This window comes from Phyllobates terribilis, unplaced genomic scaffold, assembly GCF_046119375.1.
Source record: "Phyllobates terribilis strain yellow unplaced genomic scaffold, ASM4611937v1 Scaffold_1__5_contigs__length_1240528914, whole genome shotgun sequence".
NCBI lineage: Eukaryota > Metazoa > Chordata > Amphibia > Anura > Dendrobatidae > Phyllobates > Phyllobates terribilis.
Genome location: NW_027362761.1, coordinates 140795724 through 140822591, shown reverse-complemented (window position 1 = coordinate 140822591; position 26868 = coordinate 140795724). Strand labels below are relative to the sequence as shown.

General features: G+C 44.1%; 1 protein-coding gene across 2 annotated transcripts in view; it reads right to left on the bottom strand.

The window, feature by feature from the left end:
• Positions 1-26868, bottom strand: part of FREM1 (FRAS1 related extracellular matrix 1) — a 261719-nt gene that overhangs the window by 97892 nt on the left and 136959 nt on the right. For both annotated transcript variants that reach the window (XM_073667881.1, XM_073667873.1), the window contains exons 19-22: positions 26085-26281; positions 12193-12415; positions 11781-11925; positions 239-380 (exon numbers count right to left, since the gene is read on the bottom strand). In XM_073667881.1, coding sequence (XP_073523982.1) covers positions 239-380; positions 11781-11925; positions 12193-12415; positions 26085-26281 — 707 coding nt within the window. The remainder of the gene's footprint in view (positions 1-238; positions 381-11780; positions 11926-12192; positions 12416-26084; positions 26282-26868) is intronic.

Below are 26868 nucleotides of genomic sequence, written 5' to 3'. Positions count from 1 at the left end.
GAAAATAAAGCAAACTGAAGTTTTGATTTTCACTTGTTTTTGACCAACCATGTTCACATACACAGTTAAATAATGCAACTGGTATTTTACTTTAAGAGGTCGGGTCATATTGACCCGAACAGTACAAGTGTATAGCTAATATGAACAGAACAGCAGAGTTAATGTACACCAACGCTCTTAAGAATAAGTGACCATTTCGTATTGCAGCTCCAAGGAACATATTACAAAGATCACAAACCTTCATTTGAAGTTCTCCTTGGTCTGGAGTTCTGTCAATTATATAGTAAACTTCATCTCTGGAAGTATCTTTATCTTCAGCTGACAGTACAGCACTTGAAATAATGTAATGTTCTCCCATGCTCAGCACTACTTCACAGTGCCTTCAAGAGAAAGTATTAACAACACAGTGATTCAATTAAGATTGTTACAAGGAAGCTCTGTACATGGGTACAACTTATATCCTTGCATTAGATAATGTAATTATTCAACACTGACATTACTGAAGTAAAGAAAATATTAACCCAAAACGTGATAAACGCCTATAACTGCTGCTGTTGACTACTGTTTATCAATAGTGTTATAAAATGTACCATTGTACAAAATGGTAAAATTGCACCAAATTTATCAAAATGGCAATATTATATGATAATATTATGAAACAGTTCTTTCTCCCTTATACCACTTCATAAAGCAATTAGTTGAAAATAATACATATACACTGTGTAAACAATTATTAGGCAATTTGTATTTTTGATGATTCATTTTATCATTGAACTACAGTACCGTTGGGCAGTCCAAAAGATTAATAAACCTGATAATATCCAAAACATATCACAAAAGCAACCCAAGAGTAAAATAGATAGATTCTTCATCTTCAAAGGTCAAGTTAGTTACCTGACCTCAACCATCCTAACTGAACAAGATATATACTTATTAGTGTTGAGCGAGCACTAAAATGCTCGGGTGCTCGAAGCTCGGGCCGAGCTCGCCGTGATACTCGCGTGCTCGACCCGAGCAAAGAGCCCAATGTTAGTCTATGGGAGACTCGAGCATTTTTGCGGCGGCTCCCCCGGCAGTCTTTTAAAAGCCTAACAAGTGCCCAAAACGATAGTGACAGTGCTCAAATGACATGGGGACAGCATGGGGATCGCCCCAGGAAGCATTTCTGACCCCCAGGTCACTGCTGTCAACAACGTGGTCAGAGGTATTAAGCCACTTTTACAGGCTCAAAATAAAACGTTCAAAAACTAAAGTGAAAGTGCTTTCCTGTGAAATATGTTAAGGATAGTGTTGAGCGATACCTTCCGATATCAGGAAATATCGTATCGGATTGGATCGGACCGATACCCAAAAAGTATCCGATACCGGAAACCAATGCAAGTCAATGGGACACAAATATCGGAATGAAAATAAACCCTTTCTTTCCTTGTAGGTTAATTCTACATGAAGGAAAACAACTAAGAATAATGTAGAATGTATTACGCGAAAAGCCGGCAATTCAGCAGCGGCATACACCGGTACCCGACAATTTACAACAGAAAGAATAGAGCTTCACACATAGATTAGATAGATAGAAACATGTCAGTCACATATATATGAAGTACAGTGACTGTGTTGCTTACTGTACTTGTCATTTAGTGTAAAGGATTTATTTAAAAATATAATAGTGTTTTCATGCACCGTCTCTTTAAAAAAGCCGGCCGGCAATTCAGCATCTGTACCCGACAATTTAGAATAGAAGGAATAGAGAATCACACATAGATTAGATAGATAGAAACATGTCAGTCACATATATATGAAGTACAGTGACTGTGTTGCTTACTGTACTTGTCATTTAGTGTAAAGAATTTATTTAAAAATATAATAGTGTTTTCATGCACCGTCTCTTTAAAAAAGCCGGCCGGCAATTCAGCATCTGTACCCGACAATTTAGAATAGAAGGAATAGAGAATCACACATAGATTAGATAGATAGAAACATGTCAGTCACATATATAAGAAGTACAGTGATACAGTGATAGTGTTGATTACTGTACTTGTCATTTAGTGTTAAAATAAAGGATTTATTTTAAAAAAAATTGGCGTGGGGTTCCCCGTAATTTTAGGCTCTAGCGGAGGTTAAGCAGACGGCTGGGGCAGATGTTTGAAGCCTGGGAAGTGGGTAATACCCACGGAGCTTCCCAGACTACTAATATCAGCCCCCAGCTGAATACCTAGCCTTTACTAGCTATTAAAATGGGGGACCCCCCCCAAAAAATTGGCGTGGGGTTCCCCGTAATTTTAGTCTCTAGCGGAGGTTAAGCAGACGGCTGGGGCACATGTTTGAAGCCTGGGAAGGGGGTAATACCCACGGAGCTTCCCAGGCTACTAATATCAGCCCCCAGCTGAATACCTAGCCTTTACTAGCTATTAAAATGGGGGACCCCCTCAAAAAAATGACGTGGGGTCCCCCCTAATTTAATAGCTAGCAAAGGCTAGGCAGACAGCTGGCACTTAGCCTCGCTCTTCCCACTGCCCTGTAGCGGTGGCAGTGGGGTAATAGGGTTGGGGTTGATGTCAGCTTATAATGCCAGCTGACATCAAGCCCAGGTTAGTAATGGAGAGGCGTCTATAAGACACCCCCATTACTAACCCCATAGTCAAAGTTAAAAAAAAAAACACAAACACCCAGAATAAAGTCCTTTAATTGAAATAAACACACAATTCTTTATTGTTCTAAATTAAACTCTACTTACCATCACGCCCATTCCAGCTGAAGCCAACGATCTCCTGCATGTGAGCTGAGTTCATTGGAAATGACCTCACCTCATTCACGTCACTGACAGCGTGGGAAAATTCTCACGCTGAAGCGCTGAGTGCAGGAGAATGTTCCCACGCTGTCAGTGACGTGCATGAGGTGAGCCGAGTTCATTGGACATGACCTCGGCTCATCTTTATGCCGTCACAGAGAGACACTGAGGAGCGCAAGCATGCCTGCGCTTCTCAGTGTCTGCGGGATGACAGGCTGGATGGCAGCGTTCTGCTGCGGTCCAGCCTGTCATCTCGATGTAGCAGAGCTGAAGCTGTCGTGGGAACCATGGAAAGGTAAGGATGAGGTTGCTTTATTATTTTTCTTTTATTGCAGGAGATCGTTGGCTTCAGCTGGAATGGGCGTGATGGTAAGTATGGTTTAATTTAGAACAATAAAGAATTGTGTGTTTATTTCAATTAAAGGACTTTTTTCTGGGTGTTGTGTTTTTTTTAAATACTTTACTAGAAATTCATGGTGGTCGTGTCTAATATTGGTGTGACCCCATGAATTTCGGGCTTAGGGCCAGCTGATAATGCCAAGCTGGCCTTAACCCCTTTATTACCCAGTGAGCCACCGCACCAGGGCCCTGGATGAGTTGGGTACAGCGCCAGAAGATGGCGCTTCTATGAACGCGCCATTTTCCGGGCTGGCTGCGGACTGCAATTTGCAGCGGGTGGGGCCCAGAAAGCTTGGGCCTCCCTGCGCTGCGGATTCCAGCCCCCAGCTGCCTAGTTGTACCTGGCTGGACACAAAAATAGGGCGAAGCCCCACGTATTTTTTTTTTTACTTATTTCATGAAATTCATGAAATAATTAAGAAAAAAAGGGCTTCCCTATATTGTTGTGTCCAACCAGGTACAAATAGGCAGCTGGTGGTTGGGGGCAGCCCGTTCCTGCCTGCTGTACCTGGCTGGACACAAATATAGTGCGAAGCCCCACATCAATTTTTTTTTAATTATTTCATGAAATAATTTTTTAAAAAAAGGGCTTCCCTATATTGTTGTGTCCGACCAGGTACAAATAGGCAGCTGGTGGTTGGGCGCAGCCCGTTCCTGCCTGCTGTACCTAGCTGGACACAAATATAGGGCGAAGCCCCACATCAATTTTTTTGTAATTATTTCTTGAATTTCCTGAAATAATTAAAAAAAAATTGACGTGGGGCTTCGCACTATATTTGTGTCCAGCCAGGTACAGCAGGCAGGAACGGGCTGCGCCCAACCACCAGCTGCCTATTTGTACCTGGCCGGACACAACAATATAGGGAAGCCCTTTTTTTCTTTATTATTTCATGAATTTCATGAAATAATTAAAAAAAAAATATGTGGGGCTTCTCCCTATTTGTGTGTCCAGCCAGGTACAACTAGGCAGCTGGGGGATGGAATCTGCAGCGCAGGGAGGCCCAAGCTTTCTGCCCCCCCCCACCCGGTGCAAATTGCAGTCCGCAGCCACCCCGGAAAATGGCGCGTTCATAGAAGCTGGATGCTGTACCTGGCTGGCATACAAAAATATGGCAAAGCCCACGTCAAAATTTTTGGGAAAAATTAATTAAAAAATAAATAATAGGGACTGCATCTTTATTAACTCCTCAAATGTCATTTAGTGTTAAAATAAAGGATTTATTTAAAAAAAAATTGGCGTGGGATCCCCCATAATTTTAGGCTCTAGCGGAGGTTAAGCAGACGGCTGGGGCAGATGTTTGAAGCCTGGGAAGTGGGTAATACCCACGGAGCTTCCCAGACTACTAATATCAGCCCCCAGCTGAATACCTAGCCTTTACTAGCTATTAAAATGGGGGACCCCCCCCAAAAAAATGACGTGGGGTACCCCCTATTTAATAGCTAGCAAAGGCTAGGCAGACAGCTGGGGGCTGATATTAATAGCCCAGGAAGGGTGCCATGAATATTGGCCCCCTTCCAGGCTAGAAACACCAGCCGTCAGCCGCCCCAGAAATGGCGCATCCATAGGATGCGCCAATTCTGGCGCTTAGCCTCGCTCTTCCACGCTGCCCTGGTGCGGTGGCAGGGGGTAATAGGGTTGGGGTTCATGTCAGCGCCAGCTGCCATGATGCCCAGGTTAGTAATGATGGGCGTCTATAAGACACCCCCATTACTAACCTACAAAGTGTTAAAAAGAAAAAACACACTACACCCAGAAGAAAATAATTTATTTGAAATAAAACACACCATTTTATTTAATTCTTAGTTTACTAAAAAAAAATAGTTACCTCTCCACGTTCCTGCACTGATCTCCCATGCACAGCTGTCACATCTGGAGATGGTGACAGCTGTGCATGGCTGCTGTAAGCTCACACTGCCGGGAACACGTCCGCTCCCGGCAGCGGGAGCCACTGACTGAGGTCACCGGAGTGCATTCAGGCAGCGCAGCTCCGGAGACCTCCTTTACGGCACTGCTGTACCGTGGGAATTTCTCACGATACAGCAGGGCCGTAAAGGAGCTAACCGGAGCAGCGCTACCTGAACTCCGGCGAACCCGCTTATGCAGTGACGGGGCTGCTTTACGGCCCCAACATTCTAGCGGCGGCAGCGGTTCAGAGCGGTCAAATTCTATGTGGCTGCTCTAAACTGGAGATCTTCGTGGGACACTCGTGGACTACTACGGAGGGGTAAGGATAAGGTTGTGGTTTATTATTTTATATTTTATTACAGGAGATCGATGGCTTCGGGGAATTAGGTGTCTAGGTGAGTATAGGTGTAGTTTTTTATTTTTTACTTTATTTTAGGTGGCGATCGGCGGGGACAGGTAATGTATGATCTAATTTATTGTAGGCAACCACTGGCCACCAATGACATGTATTTAACATTTATTGGGGACACAGTAGGGCAATTTAAATAGCAGGATCAGGCTGATGGGAACTACTGCTCCCATCGAGCTGATCCTGCTGGCACGAGTGGACCGGGGACAGACATAGGCCGATGGGAGTAGTAATGTCACATCGGCCTATGTCTGCCTGCACGCACACACCCGCAGACATCGCACAGACACCGCACACACCCGCAGACATCGCACAGACACCGCACACACCCGCAGACATCGCACAGACACCGCACACACTCGCAGACATCGCACAGACACCGCAGACATCGCACAGACACCGCGCACACCCGCAGACATCGCACAGACACCGCACACACCCACAGACACCGCACACATCGCACAGACACCGGACACACCCGCAGGCATCGCGCAGACACCGCACACACTCGCAGACATCGCACAGACACCGCACACACTCGCAGACATCGCACAGACACCGCAGACATCGCACAGACACCGCGCACACCTGCAGACATCGCACAGACACCGCACACACCCAAAGACACCGCACACATCGCACAGACACCGCACACACCCGCAGACATCGCGCAGACACACGCACAGACACCCCGCACACACTCGCAGACACACGCACAGACACCCACACACACCAATCATGAGGGGCTGATCGTCTGAGAGGTGACGCTGTGCGGCCAGCCAATCACTGTAATGCCCACAAACAACATGGCTGCGGCATTACAGTGACTGGCTGGCAATCCCTGCATGTTCATTGGCTCTGTAAAGAGCACCAAACATGCAGGGCGGAGACCCGAGCTCCCGCCCGAGTAACCCGGAAATGCTCGGTGCTCGCCGAACATCCCGAGTAGCGTGATGCTCGGGCGAGTACCGAGCAGTGTCGAGCTTGTTCGCTCAACACTAATACTTATTAAAGACAATAATGAAGGCAGAAAGGTCCACATGTAAAATAACACAGGGAAAAAGTATTGAACACGCTTACTAAAATGTAATTAATACTTCATACAAAATCCTTTGCTGGTGATGACAGCTTCAAGACACCTCCTGTGTGGAGAAACTAACTGCATGCATTGCTCAGGTGTGATTTTGGCCCATTCTTCCACACAAACACTCTTCAAATCCTGTAGTTTCCGTGAGCTCCTTCTATGAACTCTGAGCTTTATTTCCTTCCATAAATTTTCTATTAGATTCAGGTCAGGTAATTGGATGGGCCATTCCAGCAGCTTTATTTTGTTTCTCTGAAACTAATTGAGAGTTTCCTTTGCTATGTGTTTAGGATCATTGTCCATCCTCATTTCATCTTCATCATCATGGTAGATGGCAGCAGATTTTTATAAAGAATGTCTCGGTACATTTGTACATTTATCCTTCAATCATATGAAGTTTGCCAGTGCCGTATGCTGAAAAACAGCCCCACATCATGGTGTTCCCACCTCCAATCTTCACTGTTGGTATGGTGTTTTTGGGGTGATATGCAGCCCCTTTTAGCCTCCAAAGATGATGTGTATTATGGCATCCAAAGAGTTCAATTTTGGTCTTATCTGACCAGACTATATTCTCCTAGTATTTCACAGGCTTGTCTAAATGTTGTTGAGCAAACTTGAAATTCCATTGAACATGCTTTTTGTTCAGCAATGGAGTCTTGCGTAGTCAGCGTGCATACAAGCCTTGGAGGTTGAGTGCATTACTTATAATTTTCTTTAAAACAAGTGTACCTGCTGATTCCAGGATTTCTGCAGCTCTTCACAGGTGGTCCTTGGCTCTTGCACAACTCTTCTGATAATTATTTTCACTTCCGTGTCTTACATCTTGCGGGGAGCACCTGGTCGTGGCTGGTTTATGGTGAAATGATGTTCTTTCCACTTCCGGATTATGTCCCCAAAAGGGCTCACTGGAACCTTTTTATAGGCCATCAGCTCAACCAGCTGATATTATTTTTCACAAAGTGGTAGGATTGCTTTCTAATTACTGATAGTTTTCAGCTGGTATCATGACTTTCCATGGCTTTTTGCACCTGTCTTTCTTTATGTTTCCAACACTTTTTCCCTGTGTCATTTCTCATTATTACACATGACTTAATTTATGGACATAATAATAATAATATTTTTATTTATATAGCGCCAACATATTCCGCAGCGCTTTACAATTCAGACAAGCAGATTATCGGCACTGTCCCAATTGGGGCTCACAATCTACATTCCCTATCAGTATGTCTTTGGAATGTGGGAGGAAACCGGAGAACCCGGAGGAAACCCACCCAAACACGGGGAGAACATACAAACTCCTTGCAGATGTTGTCCTTGGTGGGATTTGAATCCAGGACCACAACGCTGCAAGGCTGCAGTACTAACCACTGAGCCACCGTGCTGCCCATAGATGGACATCTATGGTTTGATTTCTTTGTGTGAATTGGATGGGCTGTTACTGACATCTGGTGAGAATTTAATGTCAATAGAACCTTTAGAAACATATTTAATTATAAAATTGTTGACATGTTCAATACTTATTTCACCCGCTGTAAATATTTTTTATGGCCTTGATTCATCAACACCGGCGATGGTCATGCCAGTCTTGATGAGGGGACGTCGTGGAGTCAGATGCTCATATAGAATGCTCGCCTCTTAATTGATCGAGACTGTCGGGCGAGTAATGTACGACTCCGTCTGGGACTGGATTAAGATTTTTGGCTTAAGGCACACTGCACCTCATCATGAAGCGCAGTTTGGAGCTGGGAGAAACTTGCTTAAAAATGGTTGCTTAATGTACCTAAACTTTGCAACTTTTCAAAGTAATTTACACCAGAATTCTTTCAAAATTGCTTTGATGAATCAGGGCTATTATTTTTTAACATGCTGTGATTAATACTATACACTTGTCTATGGTGATCTCAGAATGAAAACCTTTTTTTTCTATCTATATACGGTAACTTTATTTATTTTACACCGCGTAACATCTGCTTGTCTGGCTGTTTGTTATTTTAGAAAAGTATTTAATAATGTATTGTAATAATGGATATTAGTATTTTATGCAATGATATTTTTCCATATAAGGTTCTAAATTTGTATAACATGACATGCAATCATATATGCGGTCGCCTTGCAGTCTTTTTTATTTGTTACTTTAGTGTGTATTGTAAGCTTTTCATTGCACATTATCTTTTGTTATTTTAGATTTCAAGCAGTTAAGAATATTTTACACATTGTGTAAAGGGAGGGAGGGGGTCTTACAATCTTTACCTATACTTAGCAAGGATACCTCTTGAGAAAGCGAACAAAAAATGCGCGTCAGGGCTCTCCCCTGGGAATCTACACAGGCACTTTATAATGGGTAAACATTTTATTTGACATGTTCGGGCATTTTGTCTATAGCAAAACTACTATGCTACTGGGTATAGGTAATTAGGTAATGAGCAAATGAGCTATTATGCATTACAATTAGTCTCATTCAGTTGCTATGTCTGACTTACTGTTGCTATATCATACAGTATATTACTACTAACTGATCATGACTATTGCCTGCTAATCCTTGGGATTTAATATCTTCTTTTATCCACCTCTTTTTATTGTGTGTCATTTTTTGTAGATTTCATCATTTTTTCACCAATATAATTGATACATTTTTTTGATATATACTCTGAAATAGGTACTCCATTTTGTGTGTATCAAATAAGTTATCATTCAGTGGGAGTTTTCTTTATGTTACATGGTTAATTGTAATTAATTGGTGGACCTTGCTGTTTGGTTATCAACATGCTCCCACCCAGATTACTATTGAATTGTCCTGTGAATATCATAATAGGTCCCTTTTTATGTTTGTAAATAAGAAGAGACCTGTGAGTCAAAAGGATCAGAGTGTGGAGAAATTGGTCGGGGATCACAATGGACCAGTCATATTCCACAGCTGGCTTTTCAAAGTATGTTTACTCTGAAACTATATGTCTCGAATGATTAGTCCAATGCAGTCCCAGGTGGGCTTCTGTCGCGCACAGTGTGGGAAAGACTAAGTGCAAAACAAAGGGATGAGGGGAAGGAAGACACTAGGGAAAGGGGGAGTGGAGGCCCCTAGGCAGATCTAATAACACCCTGGCTCTCCTACCATCCCTATTTTAGTTCCACACCAATCGCTGAGCAGGAAACCTAAGCCCCGTATATCCCTAGAGCTACGCCCTGGATAGGGAAGGGGGGGTGCACTATAAACTAAAGACAACAAGGGAGACAAACAAACGGGGATAACTTAGCTTGAGCAGACACCAGTGGAGAAACACCTACAGTCTTCCAAGAGCACCACAGAAGAAGCTGCTTGTACTCAAGCCAGAGCCAAGAAACAGAAATATCACCGGCAAGTACCAGAAGCAGACTGTAAGGTTTTAAACACCCAGACCAAGGTGTGTCAATTAGAGCAGAAAGGAGGTAGCCGCTGGGTCCTAAAAGCAGACGGATTAAGAAGGCATCTGCAATGCCAAACAATGTGACCTTCTGCAGCAAGCTGCATAGCGATTGTCTGTTACATCTGACATACCCGTGACAGCTTCTTCCTACTCTGCCTCAGTTGACTATGTATATACATAGGGAGAGACTTGTCCATCAAAGGGATCAGGGAGACAAGAAGTTGGCCAGGAACGGCAACAGTCAAGTCAGCCGAGACACATGAGATACATAGACCCTGGTTGGTTTATCAAGATTGGTGATTTTCTTGTCGTTCTTGATGAAAGTGCGTGTTGGAGTCAGAAGATCCTGATTAATTAAAAGGTGCACACCTCTTAATCAATCAGCGGCATGTAACCTGTGCTGTGTGCCACACCAGAAATTTTACTCCAGTCGCTGAATGCCAGAAAAGACGAACTGTGGCATTGCACCCCCGTCCTGTCTCAGCTCTGCCAAATGTCACTAAATTTTTACGCAACTCTGAGATGCGCAAAAATTTAGTTATGGTTAGAGATGAGCGGATCTTTTGAAATTCAGATTTGCCGGATTCTGCAAATTTTCTCAAAAAATTCAATTAATAAATTTGTGAAAATATCAATGCTAGAAATTTTTAAATTGCTCAGAAAATGCACATGATTGAGGGGAAAGGGAGAAAACATCGCTGACCATAAGGTTTTACACAGTACAGAAGAGAGAGACAAGACACTGCTGATCATTAGAGGATCCACTCTATAGCAGAGAGAGAGAAAAAGATAACCCTGCTGGCAATAACAGCTTACCCTCTACAGGAGAGAGAGAGAACCTGCTGATAATAAGAGCTGACACGCTACAGGAGAGAGAGAGGAGCCCGCTACCATAAGAGCTAACACGCTACAGGGGGAAGAGGGGACCCCGCTACCATAAGAGCTAACACGCTACAGGAGAGAGAGGGGACCCCGCTACCATAAGAGCTTACACTCTACAGGAGAGAGAGAGGACACCGTTGACCATACAATCTTACACATTACAGGAGAGAGAGAGAGGATCCCACTGATCATAAAAGCTAAGACTCTACAGAAGAGAGAGCGAATACCCCGCTGACCATAAGAGCTTACACTCTACAGGAGAGGACCCCACTGACCATAAGAGCATACACACTACAGAAGAGAGAGCGAAGACCTCGCTAACCATAGCTTATACTCTACAGGAGAGAGAGAGTACCCCCCTGACCATAAAAGCTCACACTCTACAGAAAAAAGAGACTTAGTGACTCTGGAGATGGAAAACGGTTCTGCCATACAATCTGTAATCCGCTGGGACCCTCTGATCTCTGACGGCCCATATACTGACCACCACTGTACCAGGTATGATAATCCACCAGATGTCATAGCTGCAGGGCATTATGGGGAGGCCCACATGGCCACGGAAAAAGACAATAGCCCGCTCTCTGATGCTTTAGCAGTGTGGGAAATGGTGCCAGTCAAGTTTTTTTCCTAAACCGTGAATTGAATCTCAAAGTGTTCGAATTCATGTGAAAACGCGAATATCAGGAAATTCAACTCGAACTTGATCATCTGTGGATCGGTCCACTCATCACTAGTTGTTTCTATATAAAACATTATTTTATCGAGAGTAAACATTGATTTACAAGAATATGTACTAAAATATTATTATAATCAGAGTAGTTCAGTATTCAGTTTTCGGTGCTGCTGTAGACGTTAGTTTATCTCTAAGGTAAGTGCTTTGTTTGTCTATCAGGTAAGTATGTAATACTTACTTTGTAAGAACTGGTTTCTCATCATTAACTCCGATAATGTTGACAAAAATAGTTCTCTCCACTTCATGTTGTCCATCTGACAACCGAATTGTAAAGCTGTCAGCAAGGTTTTCAGAATTGTCGTGCACATATGCAAGCTTCATACCTAGCAACATAAAACATATAAACCTATCCATAAATGTATAGAAACTTGTGTGGACATCGATGGATATCTTTTCAGTAAAATTTCCAAACTGTAAATCAAAGCTGGTCAATCATGAAGTTGTCATCGATAAGATAATTATAACTAATATAGATTATAATCAAAGCAATCTAAATCTTTACCAATACATAGGCAACTGTACAAGGTAAGTCATTTACTTACTCTATTAAAGTATTTCAAAAACTTTCCAATTTACCATTACAATCATACCATTTTTGAGGTGCTCCATTGTGAAGTCATTTACTATAGGAACTGTGTTAATTTTGTGGTTTTTAAGTAATTGCTTCATTTGATCTATTCCAAAGTTTTCTTCAATAATTAATCCATGACGGGGATGTAATGTAACAATAAATGATAAATAATTCTGGGGGACATCCATGTCCGACACATTAATTACTGAAGGATTAAGTTCTCTCATTTGTCCTTCCTCCACCTAAAATGCACAAAGAAGGAAATCAATTTAGAATAAGTCTAATGAATATAGACTACAAAACATTATTTATATTGTTAGAGGGGTTTTCCACCCACGGGAAAGTAAACCCAAAATGCTCTAAAATAACAAACAGAGCAGGTACTCACCCTCCACGGGTCCCACACTGGCTCCCTGACATTGTTTGGGACTTGGGATTTTCACTACAGCGGTAACTTAAAATTGACAGTATAGATCACTGCTGCAGCCAATCGCAAAGCTTGGTGGCTCATATCATCAACCATGGCACAGCCGCTGAGCTCAGTGATTGGCTACAGTGGTGATGTGTGTTATCGACATGATGTCACCTCTGCAGCCAAAACACTGAGACCCAAGCAGTGGTGGGGAGCCAGCACTGGATCCGAGGAGTGTAAGTACCTCTTTATATGTTGTTTCAGGTATTTTAGAGTGTTTGGGGTCCACTTTCTTGAAAGCAGAAAACCCTTTAAAAATAAAATGTATTCAACTTCTATTGCAATATTTTATCATGTACTAAAGGAGCAGCTTACTGGCAAGTGTCTCGATTTAATTGGATGTTCTTTTCCATCATGGTCAGGAAAATCTGTCAACCCAAAATTTGCATCTATTGAAGGGTTTTGTGGAAACCACTTCATTTAGCAGGTTCCAGAATCATCCCCAGCATTAACTCTCTCACCCCTCTGCATTGATCTTGCCTTCTCTGATAGGGTCCTTGGGTTGCAAATTTGTACAATTTGGGATATTTTTGAAAACTGTGTGATTTTTGAAGGTTAAACAATGGGTTTGCCTGTAAAAATCACATAAACATTCAAAAACTACTATTATTTGCGATAAAGAAAAGTATCACTAATATCACTCATGTACTTTGGCTGCTACGCATGGACTTCATGCTTACAGTCTTGCTGAATAAAACTCAGCAAGACTGTATAAGTCTCCATGATCAAAGCTATCTAAAACAACAATGTCACATCTCTGTAGACAGAGAAAGGAGGCTAGAGAGGGGAATTCTGCATTATATTTTAACCCCTTCACGATCTATGACATATAGGTATGTCATAGGTCATGTCCCGGCATTTGATGAGGGCTCCGGCGCTGAGCCTGCATTTTTTCTGGCAATTGACAGTTGATTTCATCAGCTGTCTTGTGCCCCCAAGAGCCGCGGGTGTAATCTCAATCAACCCGTGGCGGTTAACATGTTAAATGTCGCTGTCAATCTCTGACAGGAGCATTTAACACTATCGCACCAGAAGCACGTCACTAACCCGCCCATCAGCGCCCCTGTCACATGACCGCGGGGCACTGATGGGTTGGCATGACAACTAGGGGTCTGCAGAAGACCTCTGTGCTTGTCATTGCAGATCTCCTATGAATATGCTGGCTCATGGCCGGCATTCATAGAAGATTATCTTTGCTATACATAGCAGGGCTGATGCCCTGCTATGTGTAGCACAAACGATCGGGAGATCACAGCTTCCAAGTCTCAAGGAGACAATTGAAGCAAGTAAAAAGTAGAATTTAAAAAAAATATATAAAAGTTCAAATCATCCCCCTTTTGCCTCATTCAAAATAAAACAATGATAAGAACAAAATAAAAATACATATATTTGGTATCGCAGCATTCAGAAACGCCCTATCAATATATAAACTAAATTAATCTGATCGGTAAACGGTGTAATGAGAAAAAAATCTAAACACCAGAATTACATTTTTTCTGGTCACTGCAACATTACAATTAAACTGCAATAACAGGTGATCAAAACATTATATCTGCCCCAAAAAGGTATCAATAAAAATGTCAGCACAGTGTGCAAAAAATAAGACCTCACCCGGCCCCAGATCCTGAAAAATGGAGACGCTATGGGTCTCAGAAATGGTGCCTTTTTTTTTTTCTGCAAACTTTGTATTTTTTTTTCACCACTTAAAAAAGATCCCATACATGTTTGGTATTTGCAAACTCGTAATGACCTCAAGAATCATAATTGCCGGTCAGTTTTAGCATTTAGTGAACATGGTAAAAACAAAAAAACAATTGTGGAAATGCACTTTTTTTTTGCAAATTCACCACACTTGGAATTTTTTTCCCATTTTCCAGTACACTATATGGTAAAATCAATGGTGTCGTTTCAAAAGCACAGCTCGTCCCGCAAAAAACAAGCCCTCATATGGCTATATTGATGGAAAAATAAAAATGTTATGGCTCTGGGAAGAAGGGGAGCAAAAAACGAAAACACAAAAGCGGAAAATCCTAAGGTCATGAAGGGGTTAAAACATCATTCCATAGGTGTGGTCCACCTCACTTTTCATAGTAAATGGGCTAGGCAACTGGCAAGACTAGTATTTCCTGGTCACTGCCAATGAACAGATGAGGCTTGTGATAACAAACATGACAATAGGGATTAAAACTGATCTGTCATCAGCCTACCCTGCCTATGTAAAACAAGTATAGTTTGGGAAGAGGTCTGTGCTTTTACAGTGAAGGAAAACAGTACTCCTGTCTGAACAGTGTCTGAATAGCTGTGGTTGGTGCTGCCCAAAAAGCTGTCCGTTTCTTAACTTGTTGATGATCAGCCCCCTTGGATGCTTATGACTGGTATCGAAAAGAAGGGAGGCTTCATTGATATATATTTTTTTAAATGCCAGAAATGTATTTTTGTACACTTTGAGGTGTTTGATTATTATTCTCTCTTTAGCAGATGAAAATAAAGGTTTCCATTTTTCATTTAACTGCATAATAATTTTGCACACTAATAGTTGCCAAATAATTCTGCACACATAGATATTCTCCTAAGAAAGACAAAACTTCACTTTTACTTTCTTAAATATTTTGGCTTCAGGTCTTTCAACCCTTTTGATTGATTGACAGCTTTATAGTTGTTCAATAATAAAATGAACCATCAAAAATACAAATTGTCTAATTATTGTGCTCACAGTGTAAAGAGGTAATATGTGATATGGTCCGCAATAAGATCAGATAGCACAGGGACTGAAACAGAGTAGAAGAAACTATATCTGGCAGCCATCAGCAGTAAGCTGCAAGCTTTATTAGGGTTTGGTGCTGTCCAATTGGCTGAAGCCTGCTGATCTTGCAAGTATCTCGTCAGGCTTGTGGGATCATAATGCCATCAGCACTGCTCATCTCCAACAGAGAAGTGATGCCAAGCAACCCCTTTTATTACATTATATTAATATCTATAATATAATCAGAGATGTGTCCTTCTGTCCGAAGCCTCTATAGACTGCACAAGCGCACTGCACCTGCACAGTGTGGCCAGAGACAGAAGAACACATCCAGACCGGGAGGAGGTCGAGGAGTGTGGTGCCAGAGATAGCGGGATGCATAGGTGCTGACTGCATACCGCGATCTCCAGCGCCATGAGGACATATGGGAGAGTAAGTATGCAGGAGTAGGGTGGCGCCGGAGTCAGTGCCTGTGCGCATAGCGCGATCTCCGGCGCCATTTTCTTTGTTGAAGACAAATTCGCAGTGTCTTCAACAAAATTTATTTAAATTTTTACCTCAGACCAGACCTGGGCCGCACCGTGCCATCCCATGCCCGCCCACTGTCTCCATCCGCCCACTGTCTCCATTCACGCTGACTGCATTGGTGGAGGAGGGCCTTCCTCCACCAATCAGCATGTGAAACAGCTGACGCGATGACATAATTTCATCGTGCCAGCTGTGTACTGCAGAGAGTCAGCGCACCATAGACAGGAGCAAAGGCACAAGCAGAATGCCGGGGGAACCGAGGTGAGTATGTGGTGTTCTTTTTTTTCATGTGTATGGGAGGCTATGGGGGTCTCATGCTGGGCATGGGGAGGCTCTGGGGGTCTCATCCTGAACATGGGGAGGCTATGGGGATCTCATCCTGGACATGGGGAGGCTATAAGGCTCTCATCCTGGACATGGGGAGGCTAACGGGGTCTCATGCTGGACATGTGGAGGCTTTGGGGGTCTCACCCTGGACATGGGGAGGCGATGGGGGTCTCATCCTGGACATGGGGAGGCTATGAGGCTCTCATCCTGGACATGGGGAGGCTATGGGGCTCTAATGCTAGACATGGGGAGGCTATAGGGGTAGTCATGCTGGACATGGGAAGGCTAAGTGGGTCTCACCCTGGACATGGGGAGGCTATAAGGGTCTCATCCTGGACATGGGGAGGCTATGGGGGTCTCATCCTGGACATGAGGAGGCTATGGGGGTCTCATCCTGGAAATGGGGAGGCTATAAGGCTCTCATCCTGGACATGAGGAGGCTATGGGGCTCTAATGCTAGACATGGGGAGGCTATGGGGGTAGTCATGCTGGACATCGGGAGGCTATGGGGGTCTCATGCTGGACATGGGGAGGCTGTAGGACTCTCAAGCTGGACATAGGGAGGCTGTGGGGCACTCATGCTGGACCTGGAAAGGCTGTGGGGCTCTCATGCTGGACATGGGAAGGCTGTAGGGCTCTCATAATGGACATGGGAAGACTGTGGAGCTCTCATACTGGACATGGAAAGACTGTGGAGCTCTCATGCTGGACTTGAGGAGGTTGTGGGGCTCTCATGCTGGACATGGGCAGGCTGTGTGGCTTTCATGCTTGACATGGGAGGCTGTGGGGCTCTCATGCTGGACATGGGGAGGCTGTGGGGCTCTCATGCCGGACATGGGGAGGCTGTGGGACTCTCATGCTGGGCATGGGGAGGCTGTGGGGCTTTCATGCTGGACATGGGAAACTGTGTGGGGCTTATGCTGTATATGGGGAGGCTTTGTGGGGCTCATGCTGTATAGGAGGCTGTGTGGGCTCATGCTGTATATGGGGAAGGCTGTGTGGGGCTCATGCTGTATATGGGGAGGCTGTGTGGGGCTCATGCTGTATATGGGGAGGCTGTGTGGGGGCTCTTACAGTATATAAGAGGCTGCGGGGAGGCTCATACAATATATAGAAGGGGCTGTATGTGGGTTCAAACGGTATATAGGGGGATGTCAGCACACTTAATTCTGCTCAATATTAAGTCATACAGTTAATATTGATATAATTATTAATATAATAATTATCAATAATATATTGATATTAACACTGAGCAGAATTAATTTCAGCTTATTAGTTCGGCCCTCCACAACAGTCACGGTCTCTCATGTGGCCCCTCGGGAAAATTAATTGCCCACCCCTGACTCAGACAATGCGCTGCTGGGGAGCGGGGGAAAGGTGAGTAGGAGTATTTGTGGATGGATGAGCAGCATGGATTTATGGATGCATGGATGGATGAGCAGCATGGGTGGATGGATGCATGGATGAATGCGTAGCATGCATGGATGGATGGATGGATGAGCAGTATGAATGGATGGATGAGCAGCATGGATGGATTGATAAGCAGCATGGATGGATGGAGCAGCAGCGCAGGCATGATGGGGAAGCATATACCAGGCTGGGGGACCCATCCATCCAGCCCTAATTCAGAGGGAGTGTCAGTCAGGGCTGGAGGCACAGTTACAGCTGACGCTCTGTATTCTCAGAGCAATGACTGAACCCGCGGCACCCCCGATTCCATGACTGAAACCGAATGTTGGCACGGAGAATAAAGTTAATTTTCTTCCTGCTACATGCAGGCGCCAGGCAGCAGAATAACACTATTAACCTGCAGATTAACTGCATATCTGCAGGTTAACAGCATTATTTCTGGTGACAGGTTCCCTTTAATTTTGTAGTACATTACTTCAATAAAATGACGCTGGATTCAGCGTGTGCTCATACCTCTCTGTCTGCGAATTCGCATATACAGTGTCTTGAATAAAATGGTGCCGGATAGCACGGCATGCGCACGCGCTCACTTTGGCGACATTTTCTTGAAGTAATGTACTACAACGTCAACATAGCAGTGTGCATTCACCGCCAAAAGCCATTATCCCTATGGCCGGCGCGTGCGCACTGCTATGGTGATGTTGTAGTACAATATTTCAATTAAATGGCGTTGGAGTCAGTGCTTGCACGTACCGCGATCTCTGGCAACATTTTATTGAAGATACTATATATGCAAATTTGCATACACAGTGTCTTAAAAAAAAAAATTGCGCCGGAAATGTACCAATAAAAATGCTCGCCACCCGGGCGTAGAATGGGTTCAGTAGCTAGTGTATATATTTGAAAGATTGAAATTGTTGTATTTAATTTTGCCCGAGATGCAATCACACCTGGCCAGCGCACGCACCTCTTGCCTTACTCCTTTCCTTTTTGATGGTAGGGCACCAAACAAAACTCTTGTAACAGGTCCAGGAAAGCCATTTTATGCCTTGAATCAGGAGATGGATACAATAAAATTTACAAGTTGCTTCTCTTCTCTACAGTAAGATATGGGAATATAATTAGAAATCCTGTAGGAAAATGACTTGCTATTCTCTATACCTTAAATATAAAGGATAGAAGATTGAAAAGCCCTGGAATGGCCACATTAAAAACAATTCAAAAGAGGCTTTAAAATAGCTGTTTCTTTGTGGTCCCTGAGTGGCTTCACAGCTTGTACAATTTTACCAAGTATAATAGGAAATGTCTGCAGGGTCCACATGTGCAAAGTTGATAGAGAGCTTTCCGCAGAATCAACACAGGTGTCAAAAAAATAAAATACATTGTAAATTGCTTATTATAATGAACTTACGATGTTTTGCAGAGATTTGTTTTAGTCTTAAAATTATATAGTCTTCTTCTGTGCAAGTGTCAAAAATACAAAATAAAATCCAATGTTTTTCAATAAAATATAAAAAATTCTGGTAAGGGTGAATATTATTATGTAAACTGATATTTTTTAATTTTTAAAAATTGCTCATAAGTATGAGAATAGTATTAAAAGGAAAGTGTCTGAACGAACCACCAACCCTCTCCCCCAAAACTGTTTATATGGTCTCTGAAGGATAATGTCATCCACACCGTTAAGGTTTGGGTAGAACCCCCATAGAAGTCAATGGGGACCCAAATGTTTGTGCTGTAAAAGGGCTGTAAAATGGTTGAAGTAAGGGCTAGAGGGCTGGAAAAGGAACAAAATGGGGGTAAAAGCAGGACAATTGCCCTGCAAACAAATGTGGATAGGAAAATAGCTTAAAATAACAGAATAAAAAAAAATAATAATCTTGAACGAGGAGGCGGAGGTCCAAGTGGAGGAGGAGGTTGAGGAGGAGGTGGAGATGGACGTAGCGGTGTAGGTGGAAGAGGCGGAGGAGGAGGTAGCCAACACTGTTGCTGTGTTGTTGTTTTTTTTTTCTTTTTAAGTTTGTGAGGCCCCAAAAGATTAGGAATGCCCAATAGAATGAACAAACTGCGGTGGAGTATAACAATGGCTGTGTGCGGTCTATTCAGCCAAAGGTACAGACAAGTCCTGTGGGATCCATGCTTCGTTCAATTTAATGAATGTGAGCTTTCACACATTGGCTGTGGACAGGCATAAGCACCTGTCTGTGATCACACCCCCTGCCGTGCTAAACATACCTTCCAACAGTACACTTGCCACAGGGCAGGCCAGCACCTTCAAGGCGTAAAGGGCAAGCTCAGGCAATCTGTCCAATTTGGAGACCCAGAAGTTAAATGGGGCAGACCCATCACTCAGTATGTGGAGATGTGTGGACACATACTCTCCCACCATGTTGTTGAAATGCTGCCTCCTGCTAATACTGACCGTATTAGGTGGTGGTGCTGGATGTTGTGGTGTTCTGAGGAAGGTTTTCCACATTTCGGCCAGGCTAATCCTCCCTTCCGAACTGGTGCCGATGCCCCAGCTGCGTTAGTGACTTCCTTCTTCTCCTCTGCATTGTGCTTCCACTGAATCCCCGCTGTCAGGTGGGAACACCGTCAATAGTGCGTCTACCAGCATGCACTTGTATTCCCGCATTTGGCACGTTGTCCTTGTAGCGGGGATCCAGCAGGATGGTCACCCAGTAATAAGCATTGGTAACAATCCAGGCAACTCAGAGGTCATTGCGCAGGCACAGCAGCATGTATTCACTCATGTGTGCCAGGCTGCCCAGAGGCAACGACAAGCTGTCTTCGGAGGTAGGTGTATCGTCTGTGTCCTCAGTATGCCCCCAGCCACGCTCCAGTGATGCCCGTGACCTTCTCTGAGTGCCACTTTGCGGTGAACACGGTTCCTGCTCATCCTCCAAAACTGTCACCTGTCTGGACAGTTGTGTACTTGGCCACTGTTGGTACAGGAACCCACCTTCCGAGCCATGTATGTATGACTGGCCTGATAATGGTGTGAATGGTCTCTGTTCTTCCTCTTCTTCTTCCTCCTGTACCACCAACTCATCTATCATCGCCTGAAGTGTTTTTTCAAGGAGGCTTAGAAGTCAGATAGCATCAGTGTCAAGTGGGACATCGTTATCAGCGCTGACCATGTTCATGGAGTACTCGAAGCAGCGCAACACGGCACACGTCCCGCATGGGGGCCCACTCAACATATGCAAAATGGAGTTCCACCTTGTGGGTACGTCGCATATGAGTTGGTGAGCCGGAAGGCAGAAGTGACGCTGCAGCGTAGACAGGTGAGCAGCAGCAGGGAGAGAACACCAAAAGCACGCACAGACGGCCCATACTTTCTGCAGCAGCTCTGTCATCTCTGGGTAATTTTTTAGGGTGGTGTGCACCACCAAATTCAGTACATGCACTAGGCAAGGGATGTGCATCAAACCGGCTAAAGCTGCCAGAGCTGCTACGAGATTATGTCAGCTATTGCACATCACCAGGCCGGGCTTAAGGTTCAGCGGAACCAACCACTCATCGGTCTGTTGTTTGATCCACATCCACAGCTCCTTTGTGGTATGGGATTTTCCCCCAAAAAAATTAGTTTCAGAACAGCCTGTTGTAATTTGCCCCTGGCTGTGCTGAAGTTGCTTGTGCAGGTATTACACTGACCGGATGAGGAGGCGGTGGAGGAAGCACAGTAGGAGGAGGAGGCAACATGGACAGAGAAACATCCAGCAATCCTCGGTGGTGGTAGGACATTCGCCAAAACACTTTCCTCCTCAGGCCCAGCCGCCACTACATTTACCCATTGGGCAGTTAGGGAGATATAAAATCCTTGCCCCTGCTTACTGATCCACGTATCGGTGGTTATGTGGACCTTGCCACAGAAGGCATTGCGCATTGCACACCTGATTTTGTCCGCAATATGTTCATGCAGGGCAGGGATGGTCTGCCTGGAAAAGTAGTGACAGCTGGAAACAATGTACTGTGGTACAGCCACCGCCATAAGTTTTTTTAAAGTATCCGTCTACACCAGCCGGATGGCAGCATTTCAAAGGCCAGGAATTTTGAAAATGCTGGCATTCAGGACCAGGGCTCGTGGGTGGGTAGGGGAGTACTTCCTCTTTCTCTCCAGTGTTTGAGGGATGGACAGCTTCCATGGGACGGTGTGGAGATGCTCGGTGACACAGCTGGTGGTGGTGCTCTCACATCCTCTTTGCGGGGAGCCACGTGGCCCTGCTGCTCGGGAGCGGGAGGAAGAGGCCAAGACTGCAGTAGAAGAGGGAGCAGGAGGAACCTCAGATCTTTCAATGTTTTTTTAGGTGTGTACTCCACTGCACTTCATGCTTTGCAGTCAGATGCCTCTTTATGCAGGTGGTGCTCAGGTTAAGAACATTTATGCCTCGCTTCATGTGTTGTTGTCAGCACATTGACTGAAGACATGTAGCGCCAGGGAGCTCCTTTGAGCTAGTTTTGGTGTGCTCAGTTCGTCGGCGTGGTGGGCAGTAGCAACTGACATACTGGCTAGGGGTCAGCTACTGTGTTTTGCACCTTGCTCCCTCTGTTGGCTAGGGCAGCGTGACCACCACCTCTTCCTCCAAACTGCCCATGTCACTCGGATAGCCTTGACTCCTTGTAGAGCCTAGGATCCCATCATCCCCCGCATCATCTTCCACCTACTCCTCATCCCTTCCCTCCTTGTCTGCACACTGCAAAAAGCCATAGCAGTTGGCACCTGATTTGTAAGGGGGTGAGGTGGAAGATAGATGCTCATGGGCGCATTGGATGTCCTGTCACCTGCATGCACCAGAGGAAGGTGTTTCATTTGGGTGCATAGCAGGCACAGATGAACCACGTCCTCTCTCTGCAGCAGCTGCAGCACCACGGCCACGTCCTCTATTTCATGCTTTCCTCATTCTTTGCACCTCAAAGTGATTATTACACTACCTGTATGCAGAGTTCCCCCGCAGAGCCTGTTTTCAGAGTACCCCCACAGAGGCTGTTTTTAGAGTTGCCCAAATGAGGCTGTTTTGCAGAGTATCCCCACAGAGGCAGTTCTACAGTATACCCCCACAGACGCGGTTTTGCAGAGTACCCCCAATGGGGCTGTTTTGCAGAGTACTCCCACAGAGGCTGTTTTGCAGTGTACCCCCACAGATGCTGTTTTGCAGAGTACTTCCACAGAGGCTGTTTTCAGAGTGCCCCCACAGAGGCGGTCTTCAGAGTATCCCCAATGAGGCTGTTTTGCAGAGTACCCCCACAGATGCTGTTTTGCAGTCTACTGCCACAAAGGCTGTTTTGCAGAGCACCCCCAATGGGGCTGTTTTGCAGAGAACCCCCAATGGGGCTGTTTTGCAGAGTACCCCCACAGAGACTGTTTTGCAGAGTGCCCCCACAGAGGCTGTTTTGCAGAGTACTCCCACAGAGGCTGTTTTGCAGCGTACCCACAGAGGCTGTTTTGCAGTGTACCCACACAGAGGATGTTTTGCAGAGTACCTCCACAGAGGCTGTTTTCAGAGTGCCCCCACAGAGGCGGTCTTCAGAGTACCCCCAACGAGGCTGTTTTGCAGAGTACCCCCACAGATGCTGTTTTGCAGAGTACCCCCACAGAAGCTGTTTTGCAGAGTACCCCCAATGGGGCTGTTTTGCAGAGTACCCCCACAGAGGCTGTTTTGCAGAGTGCCCCCACAGAGGCTGTTTTGCAGAGTACTCCCACAGAGGCTGTTTTGCAGCATACCCACACAGAGGCTGTTTTGCAGTGTACCCACACAGAGGATGTTTTGCAGAGTACCTCCACAGAGGCTGTTTTCAGAGCGCCCCCACAGAGGCGGTCTTCAGAGTACCCCCAACGAGGCTGTTTTGCAGAGTACCCCCACAGATGCTGTTTTGCAGAGTACCCCCACAGAAGCTGTTTTGCAGAGTACCCCCACAGAGGCTGTTTTGCAGAGTACCCCCAATAAGGCTGTTTTCAAGAGTACACCCACAGAGGCTGTTTTGCAGAATACCCCCACAGAGGCTGTTTTGTAGAGTACCCCCACAGAACCTAACACTGTCCCTCACTCAAGCCACGTCCTGTTCCTATGCTAGTCAGAGCGAAATGGCATCGCCACCCATGATCCGGTGGTTATACAGGCTGGGTCATGTGGTGCAGTGTTCAGATTTCAGCACCGGACACTAGGTGTCTGGTACGAACCCTGAACTATACAGTTCGGGATTGCTCATCTCTTGTGTTGAATAAACAAAGAAGAGTGGTCTGAGCTGACCACCTGAAGAATGGTCAGTTCACTTCTTTTAACCGATTTGCGTCTTTGGAAACCTGAAGCTGTTAAAAGAAGCTCAAAAGACTGAACATATAAGCAGCAAGTAGTTATTACATTACCGCGCATATGTTCATTCTTTTTAGCATTCATTTAACGCTTTTTCACTTAGGTTATGGCGCTTACCCACCAAAAAAAAATCATCATCTGCATCATATACCCTTTGACTTTCTATTAGTAAGAACACTATTATTACTATTAATAGCCTTCAGCTCGATCTCGAGCCACGGCGACTTGATGGATGAACGCTCTGTAGGAAGATCGATCTTGTGCAAGCCTAGGTAGATCCACCAGAGTCTTCTCTGCTGTTATCTTGATTATATCAAGCCATGAGGTTGCTGGTCTCCCACTTCGCCTTGTTCTTTCTATTCTTCCGACCATGATGTCGTTCTCCAGTAATTACTCTCTTCGTATGATGTATCCAAAATAGGCAAGTCGTAGCTTGGTGATCCTTGCTTCGAGTGACATGTCTGGCTTTACTTGTTCCAAAATCGATTGGTTTGTTCTCCTTGCCATCCATGGTATTGATAGCATCCTTCTCCAGCACAACATTTCAAAGGTGTTGATTCTTCTTCTGTCTTGTTTCTTTATCGTCCAGGTTTCGCATCCATATGTTACTACAGAAAAGACCAGACTATGTATGAGCTGTGTCTTCGTCGCAGTGAAATGTTCTTTGATTTGAAGACCTTGTCCAGTGACTTCATTGTTGGTTTGCCCATAGCTATTCTCCTATTGACTTGTGGTGTCGTTGCAGCATCTTGAGAGATCATTGATCCGAGTAGGTTGAAGTCCTTTACAACTTCCAATTTATAGCCGTCCATCTCAAATGTGTCCTGGTCGTACCTGGCAGTAATCAATATCTTTGTCTTCCTTGTATTAAGTAGGAGTCCCACACTATTAATCCCAATTTTCCAACAATCACCTAAAGTGATCACAGTCAAAGTGCCTCTGCATTCTTGTGATCAATGTGGGCCTCGGCAACCAAACCTCATCGATCAAAACTTCAAATTGTCACTATGGCATTACCGAAGTTCTGTGAGTAAATAGTTAGACTTTAACCTTTTCCCGATGTCCCCAGTTATGTCTTTAAACCCCTCTAATACAGGCACTATATGCCTATATCAATAAGGTCTTCCCACAAATAACTGTGGTAGTAAGTATCAGAATGAGCAACTCAGACAACAGTAGCAGGATTTGGTTGTAGACAATGCATAAGAATTTAGTAATTTAATCCCTTAGAAGCCGTAGTCAAACGTGACTGCAGTATCTAAGCGGTTAGGGGTTCTTTCTTTTAAAGAGTAACTAAACCTAAGCTAAAATGTTTATATTTTGTGTCCTTTTAATTATAAGCGGTGGGCTACAAGTACTGAGACCGCCACTGATCGCTTCAAAATCCCACTGAGAGAGCGCACAGCTCTTGCCTAAGCGTCCACACAGAGCGGAGTACAGATACCATCAAAAGCAAAGACTTTCTATTTTATCCATACTCCACTCTGTGTGTGCACTCCTGTCTCCTGAGCTGGGCATTTCTCAGGTTTTTTTTTGAGTGATCAGTGAGGGTCTCAGGATCCAGACCCCACTGATCTACTTGCAATTAAAAGGACATAAAACATACCATACAAATTTTTAGGAAAAATTTAGTTACTCTTTAACCCATTGTCTCCCTTAATCCAGCATGAGCCATTGAGATAAATTTGGTGCATTATAAGACTGTCTACTCAAAGTTTAGGCTGTCCAAGTATTAGACAGAATTAGTAAATCTGCCCCAATGTTTACAAAGTGCATGTAGAATAAATTGTCTTTTTTTGATTTAATTAAAAATTAATTTTCACTTGGATGTCAATACATTGTTCTACCAAGTAAAGTAAGTGTTGAAAAGACAAGCAGAAACATATCATTATTTCGGCTGTATGCCATTTTCTTCCCGAGCATAGTTCAAAAACAGACAACACGGAGAAAAAGAACAGACAGTATCCGCCTTTTATAATAGACTAGCCAGCATGAATAATCTTTAATGTTCTCCCAAAATACTAATTGCTCCAATATGCTGTTAGGCAACTATTATTCTATTACCATCTGACAAATTAGAATATTTCTACTAGATAACAACTGCCAACATTCCTTACTGTGATATTTCTGGCCATAAATTCTGGAACTTCATCATTTGTTGGGTTGATTATGATATAAAATGGCTTTTCCAGGGAGTGATGTTTCCCGTCAGTGACATACAATGTAAACTGATCTGCAGTTGGTTCTATCCGATGATGTCTCGACTGGACATAGTTTATATTTTGGGATATGATGTCTTTCAGAGTAAAAGAATCTGGGTAAAATAAGAAAAAGTTAGTTGTTATATTACATAAACTAAGTATGAAAAATTCTGGACTTTATTACAGTCATCTTTAAAAAAAAAAAATTCTGGTGATTGGATATTGTGTTCCTGTCAAGTGGATACATGGCCATGAATAAACAGAAGCCCTTGGGAAGCAAAAATTAGAAATGCAATAGAGATAGGCTACGTCCATGCATGACCACAGGCAAGCCAGTTATCTCCTCTGCACCTCAAGTTCTATAAGCTAGACTGCAGGCTATTTCTGTTCTTGCTTTTTAATACCATCTGCTGTGTATACATACTTTTCCTACAAAAAAAAATCTAGCTTCCAACATTTCAGTTTTGACAGATATTTTGCATAATGTGCCATGTTTAAAGAAGGTGACAGCATTTCTGGAAAGATAACAAAATTCCATTGTAGCTTTCTAAAATAATGCCACATGCTGTGTAAAGTCTATTCTGGGAACAATAAGATATGCAAAATCATGGCGATCATTTAAGAAGGAACTGTGCATATTAAAGATCGACTTTTATATGTTTAGTGAATGGGTCTTATCAGCCATGAGCAGGGATGGGCA